General features: G+C 36.4%; 1 protein-coding gene across 1 annotated transcript in view; it reads left to right on the top strand.

The window, feature by feature from the left end:
- The window catches only part of myo7ab (myosin VIIAb), a 39,341-nt gene extending 33,799 nt beyond the window's left edge, over positions 1-5,542 (top strand). Inside the window, exons 43-47 of the mRNA XM_078265746.1 lie at positions 694-879; positions 1,534-1,650; positions 2,074-2,157; positions 3,427-3,546; positions 5,450-5,542. Of these exons, the coding sequence (XP_078121872.1) occupies positions 694-879; positions 1,534-1,650; positions 2,074-2,157; positions 3,427-3,546; positions 5,450-5,542 (600 nt within the window). The remainder of the gene's footprint in view (positions 1-693; positions 880-1,533; positions 1,651-2,073; positions 2,158-3,426; positions 3,547-5,449) is intronic.
- Positions 5,543-7,602: the final 2,060 nt, after the last annotated feature.

Below are 7,602 nucleotides of genomic sequence, written 5' to 3' on the forward strand. Positions count from 1 at the left end.
TTCACACCAGAGTCCTAAAATGTTAGGGTATTCCATCATGTTCTTTTCATGATGCGTTGAGATACTGATACCCAGGGGTGGAATAATTTCAAAATGTATTGCAATACAATAAATAATTACCTATTAAATAATGTAGTAACCTAATCCAAGTACCACAATATTTAAGTAATTTGATTACTTTCTGTTACTTTTGGATTACCTCAATACCAAATGTGCAAATAAAGAAAAGAGAAAGAAATATCAATAAGACAACTTTAATCTAGGGTTCGAATCCGACTTGTGACAATTTCCTGCACGTCTTCCCCCTCTCTCTCACCTAACTGTCCTATCAAATAAAGGCAGAAAAAGCCCCAAAAAATAATCTTAAAAGAAGTAGGAGATTTTTTTCAACACATAAAGGAACACTTCATCCTTCAATTTATGACAAACATTCAACATCAACATGTCTGGAGATACATGGTTTTCACTGGACAGGAACAGGGATGAAAAACTGTCATCTATAAGAAACTAAAGCTGTCAGACAAATGTAGTGGAGTAAAAAGTATACTATTTACCTCTGAGACGTAGTGAGCAGAAGTATAAAGTTATATTAAATGGAAATACAGTACAATAAAGTATTTGGCACTGAGCACTGCTATTAACAGACATTTACAGTCACGCAGTATCTTAACAGCGACCGTCTTCCCTCTGCAGGAGCTGCCTAAGTATCTGCGAGGCTACCACAGGTGTCAAAGGGAGGAGGTGTACCAGTTGGCAGCGCTGATCTACAGGGTGAAGTTTGGGGAGGATAAATCCCACTTCCAAAATATGTCCAAGATCCTGAAGGAGCTTGTCCCTCAGGACCAGATCAGACATCTGTCCCCCGACGACTGGAAGAGGGTGAGCTGACGTATCAGTTATTATAATGTTCACCATCTCAGTTTAAGGAAAGAGCAGCTGAGTCTGATGGGATTGTCATCAGGTCTTTGTTCATTAACAAAGGTTTTGGACTAATTAAAACTTTGACTATAATGATGCTAGAGGAAAAAGGAAAGGTCAGAGAATCACCAAAGTTCCATCTAATAGTCGTTGAAATCCCAAATTGTGAACCTCGGACTGAAATCAGACTTCTCTGTCATTCATTGTTTTAGATATTTTAATGTCTAGTCAAGTACTGTCATCTGAATAATCAGTATTTGGCTTTTCACATAAATTCATGTTGGCCCACAAGTTACACAATAAGAGAAGGTGTTACATGAGTGTACGCTGGTATTCTAATATTGAAATTGATTATCAATAGACAATAGCAAATCAATGGACATTAGAGACTCAATACCAAATGATACCAATAGTCAAGAGAAGAAATCATGTTATTAATTCTAATATTGTCATTCAGATGTAGTGATATCTTAATTTATTTTTACTAAATGTAAGACAGAGGCCACAGTGTGTAAACATAATGAATGGATGAATACTCTCTCTCTCTCTCTCTCTCTCTCTCTCTCACTCACTCACTGATGAATAAATGTTCATAAATGTATGTTTCCCTCTCAGTCCATCATGTTGCTGTTCAACAAACACTCAGGAAAGACTCAAGAAGAAGCCAAACTCTCCTTCCTCAAAATCATCTACAAGTGGACCACGTTTGGTTCTGCCTTTTTTGAAGTCAAGGTAAAGACGTTTGACATTTGTATTTTGTTTTTAAAAGCTGAATATAAGTGTACATTTTGGAGTCCTGCATTCAAAATGTTACTTAAAAGTACAAAAGATATACTTTTATTATCCTTTATACTGTATATACCATATACCGCTGGGTAGTTTCCTCTTTAATAATACATTATCATTCATTAGTTTATTATATTTTGCATTAATAATCTGAATATGCAAAGTAACAAAATCTTTAAAAAAAATCATTGCAGTGGAGTAAAAAGTACAATATTTGCCTCTGAGTCAGAGTATAAAGTAGCATAAAATGGAGTAAAGTACAAGTACATCAAAATGTACATTTGTACTTGGTTACTTTCCACCTCTGTTTTTTTTCAGCACTGTATAAAAAGTTTTGTTTATAATTATTCTTTTCTGTTCTTTCTGCAGCAAACAACTGATCCAAGTTACCCAGAAACCCTCCTGATAGCAATTAACAAACACGGAGTCAGTCTCATTGATCCTAAGTCTAAGGTGGGTCCACACTTATCATAGTCGTGCATGAGAATGATAATTTTGAGAACAAAGTCGTTCCCTAATATACAGGTTTCAGAATTTAAAAATACAGATACTGTAATCTAAAATATCAGTTTCCTGTAATCTAAAAGCTTAAAGCCATAATAGAAAACTTTGACATTTGGCAGCCAAAAAGTAGTTGGAGTCCAGTGTCAAATACACAAGTCTACACTCAAAATTACACTCAAGTGGTCATGACGGGACCTTTAGTTCAAGCCATTCAGAAAGAAATGTGTCTGCACATCACCGTGAATCTCCGTTTTCACTTAAATCTCGAAGATCTCCGTTTCATTCTCTTTGGCGAAAAGCAGTAATTGCCTTCCAGAGATCCAAGCAGCACTGTGTGTTGTTGCGTTAGCTCCGCCTACCCTCTCTGCGCGTCACTAACTGTGCGCCGCTTGTGATTTTTCCAGGGAATGTCACAGTTCGGGGCTTTTTTTATTAGTGGGCCACAGGCTCAATCACCATTGTGTTACCTCATTCTGCAATAGATTTAACTTAACAGACTTATTTAAATGAAAATCTTAGTAGTATAGTATAATAGTATTACTTTAACTAGATATTTCTGTGTGGTGCACGCTGTTTGATGTCGGATTTCTGTAGATTAAAAGGTTAATTCACGTTTCTTTTCTCCACCACAACCTTTCTTGTGGTTTGTAAAAAAAAAAAAAAAAAAAAAATCAGTCTGTGCTATTCTTTACGCTACTGTTCTGTTATGTGATAAACACTCACTCTATGTGTTTGTTGACAAGTCACTGTGGGACAGTGACTTCTCGTGTTTTCGTTGAATTTCGTGATCATTTGGATTTCTCTATGTGGGTTAATCTAATCAGTAAACCTGGTCTGAGATCAGTTGTGTAGTTTGTGCACCGTCATGTCAACATGACAACAGCCTGGGACAAAAGATGTCTTGTGCTTTGAGCAACACAGAAAGTCTCATAGTCTGCACTTTTCTGGGTTTTCCTGTGTAATGCGTTTGTGTGATTAAAGAACTTCATTACCCATAATCCACCTACAGTATAAACTTTACAAACTGGAACTGGGGATTTAGATCTTGGTCAGCGTGTCTTCAAGTACAGTCGACTGTATCTAAAGCACCACAACCATTTCATTCTTTTAGCTGTGGGAGAGCGTGTGTACTTTTAATGTCTTTGTACAGTATGTATGAGTTTGTGTACAGAGTACAGTACTGTATCAACATGGTGTGTGTGTGCTCATTTCCTGCAGGACATCCTCATCACTCACCCCTTCACAAAAATCTCCAACTGGAGCAGCGGCAACACGTACTTCCACATCACCATCGGAAACCTGGTCCGAGGCAGCAAGCTGCTGTGTGAGACCTCACTGGTGAGAAACTGAGTTTAATAAGATGTACAGTGCATGCACTACAGTGGTCACAATAACCAGATAATAAGGATTTATGGGATTTTAGCTTTCAAAATACACTGAACAAAATGATAAACGCAACACTTTTGTTTTTGCCCCCATTTTTCATGAGCTGAACTCAAAGATCGAAGACTTTTTCTATGTACACAAAAGGCCTATTTCTCTCAAATATTGTTCACAAATCTGTTAGTGAGCACTTCTCCTTTGCCGAGAAAATCCATCCACCTCACAGGTGTGGCATATCAAGATGCTGATTAGACAGCATGATTATTGCACAGGTGTGCCTTAGGCTGGACACAATAAAAGGCCACTCTAAAATGTGCAGTTTTACTGTACTGTATTGTAAAACTGTATTGTATTGTCAAACTGGGGTCCGAAAACCAGTCAGTATCTGGTGTTAGGGTTAGGGTTCATCCCTCTCTCTCTCTCTCTCTCTCAACCTGACTGCAGCTCACATTCGATGGCGTCTGGCACTTTGGAGAGGTGTTCTCTTCACGAATGACCCTAACACCAGATACTGACTGGTTTTCAGACCCCCCCCAATACAGTAAAATTGCACATTTTAGAGTGGCCTTTTATTGTGTCCAGCCTAAGGCACACCTGTGCAATAATCATGCTGTTTAAACAGCATCTTGATATGCCACACCTGTGAGGTGGATGGATTATCTCAGCAAAGGAGAAGTGCTCACTAACACAGATTTTCTTTTTTAAGATTATTTTTAAGCCTTTATTTGGATAGGACAGCTTAGACATGAAAGGGGAGAGAGAGGGGGAATGACATGCAGCAAAGGGCCACAGGTCAGAGTTGAACCTGCGGCTGCTGCGTCAAAGAATAAGCCTCTATATATGGGCACCTGCTCTACCAGGTGAGCTAACTAGGTGCCCCTCACTAACACAGATTTAGACAGATTTGTCAACAATATTTGAGAGAAATATGCCTTTTGTGTACATAGAAAGATTCTTAGATCTTTAAGTTCAGCTCATGAAATATGGGGGCAAAAACAAAAGTGTTGCATTTATAATTTTGTTCAGTATAGAAGTGCGACTTTAAATATGTCAATATATTTGTACATTTGGAGCAGTTTATTTGTACTTAGTCATTGCTCCTGTGTTTGAGTTTAGCAGCTTTTGGCCAAAAATGATTTTAACAATAGAACAGAATGGGCAGATTTTTATATTTGTGACAAAACAGATGATTTTGCCACATTCATGACACAATGCCAAAGTGCCCAAAAAAACACATTACACTATAGTTATTTTCCTTTCTTGCCACTGCACACATTAATAACCTCAGATCAGCCCTTTAAAGATGACATAGTCTAAAAATATTCCATTACAAGTAAGTTAATGTTGTTGTTTGTCATTGTGGAGATAATTTTAGATACTTTGTAAACTAGTGGGTATATTAGTAGTACAGTAATGCATCATATCATAAAAAAATATGTTATTTAAAAATTGACTTCAAGTGTGAAACAAATGTAGTGGAGTAAAAAGTATGAAGTAGCATAACATGAAAATACGTAAAGTAAAGTACAAGTATGTCCAAATCATACTTAAGTACAGTACTTAAATAAATTACTTTCCATCACTGGTTCTTTTTGTTTTTTTATTCAAACTTCATTTATAGTGAGAAATAGCCTGAATTTTGGGTAAAGAGTGAGGGAATAAATCACAGGAAATACTTTTGATCACATCAAAACAATGGGGTTTTCTTATAACTATACATTTCCAGTGAAAAGCACATCACGAAAAAAAAAAGAAAAAAAAGAATATATATATATATATATAAATAATAGAGCCATAATCCCAATAAATACATTTCAATTTAATACTATGTCTGACCTTTGACCTTCAACCCTTTCAGGGCTACAAAATGGATGACCTCCTGACCTCTTACATCAGCCAGATGCTGACGACCATGACCAAACAGCGAACAATCCGGGGCAACAGCAAGTGAGCAGAGCGGCTGGAAACTCATCGATTGCAATCAACCAATCAATCAATCCTCACTCACACACGCACAGTGTGAACACATCTAAACAAAAAGCACTTATTTCATACAAAACTGTGTGAATTGTTCCACAAAGTGGTTATTAAGGTAGTTCATTGGTGGTTAGCTGTGACACTGTAATGCCAACATTTTCATGTTCATATCATGTATCGGCCCTGTCTTAAAAACTCACCTATTGCCTTTAAATGACCTTTTCCCACCGTAACACACGTAACGCGGCAATTTGGATGGCTTTCTATCAGCATTATAATCACTGTAAACTGCTGGTCATTTTATCTGCCGTCTTATTTACCATTCAAAAGTCAGTAATCTCCTGCAACAAAAGCTTGATTGGGTCAAGTCAGATGTCTGAGAGCATTACTCTATATGTCTGAATGGTCTTTGATGCTTTTGGTTTGTAGAAAGTCTTTTTTACAAATAGATGTTATTTTGTATGAAGGGTTTGTTTTGTACATGGAGAACAAAACACTGTAGTATGGTTCAACCAGACTGACAATTGAAATTGCAGAAAGGGACAAAGATCCCTCTGAGCAACAGTTGAATATGAAGAGACGAAATCAGCAGTCATTGGTAAAATAAACTGGAAGTTTAGCATCATAATGTGTGCAGATTTAAATAAGAACAGGTTCCTGTTTCAGTGTCAAGTGCACAATAATGCAGCCTGTAACATGCTGGAATTAACTAGCAAGCTCTTCTTCAAACTTCACAATCGAAACAGAAGGTTAGTCTAGGGTTAGCATTATTGGAATGTTAGAACATACAATGGACTGACAAATCACAGTTTAAACCTCTTTAATCTAACCGCTGAGTAGACTGCAGAGGACCCAAAGAACTGGACTTTTCTGGACTGGTAAACTAATTTAAAATTCAAGTTCCAACTGTATTCTCCCATCATGCAGCACTGTGGGGACATCGACTGAATTGAAGTTTGAATCATTTCATTCTTCTTTGGGGCCAAATCTAATTCTAATATAAATTGGTGTCTGAATTAATGAAGAAGAAAAACATCAATATAACAGCTGATTACAAACCTTTGAACGGTAGTGTCATTGAATCATCAGTCAGGTGTCTCCGTTTATTATCTCTGTGCTGTTTGATGTAACAGGCTTTTAATGAGTGAACTATTTTTAGACTTTTTGAGCCGGCATCAGTGTCAAGACAACACGTTCTAGCTGCTAGTTTTATTTACAGAAACAAAATGTGAATACAAATCTGAAACAGTTGGAAATTCCCAAAAAACATGTCTACTTGTTAATTTGTGTTTGTGTTGTAAAGTAGCTTCATTTTTTCATCTCATCCTTATTTATGCTCAGAATTGTTATAACTTTACCAAACCGGCATCAAATAGTCACTTTTGTAAAACCTAGTATTTAACACACCACCCTTCAGATCTTGGTTATTCTTTCTTTTATTTGATAAATTGACAAATTATGCAGTCATACTTGGAGACATTAAGAAGAAAGAGGCAATCTGGATTTAAACAAGTCATACATGTGCAAGGAAACATACCAAATGTGTGCCACAAAGTTCAAAAGCCACTTCCTTCTTTATGTGTTAGACTATTTGTAGAACATGTATACACAGACTGTAGATGGTGGCCGGTGTCTTTTTTTTTTTTCTCTTCTAAATGTACGAACCATTAGTGTTGATTTTTAAGCATGAAGTCATAATCATAACACTGTATTCTTGGACCTGTGACCACATATCCTGATGTAGACATTAATAAAGGATATTTTGCAAAGAGCACAGAGGTTTATTTCTCTTAAATATGGGAAAATGTTCTTTAATTCTAATATGCCACATTATATACCTACAATCTGAGATAGATCTTTTTATTGGACCTTAGTATGGTTTATATTGTACATTATTCTTACCTATTCAAGGTAAGTCCTTTTAAAAATGGTTAAAAAAAGTCCTGACACCACCGCATGTTTTTGGGTAAATAAGTATCTACTGAATGTTTTTATTCAGTTTTATATTCATTAATGTATATAGTTTACAGTGTA

This window comes from Sander vitreus, chromosome 13 (genome assembly GCF_031162955.1).
Source record: "Sander vitreus isolate 19-12246 chromosome 13, sanVit1, whole genome shotgun sequence".
NCBI classification, from domain to species: domain Eukaryota; kingdom Metazoa; phylum Chordata; class Actinopteri; order Perciformes; family Percidae; genus Sander; species Sander vitreus.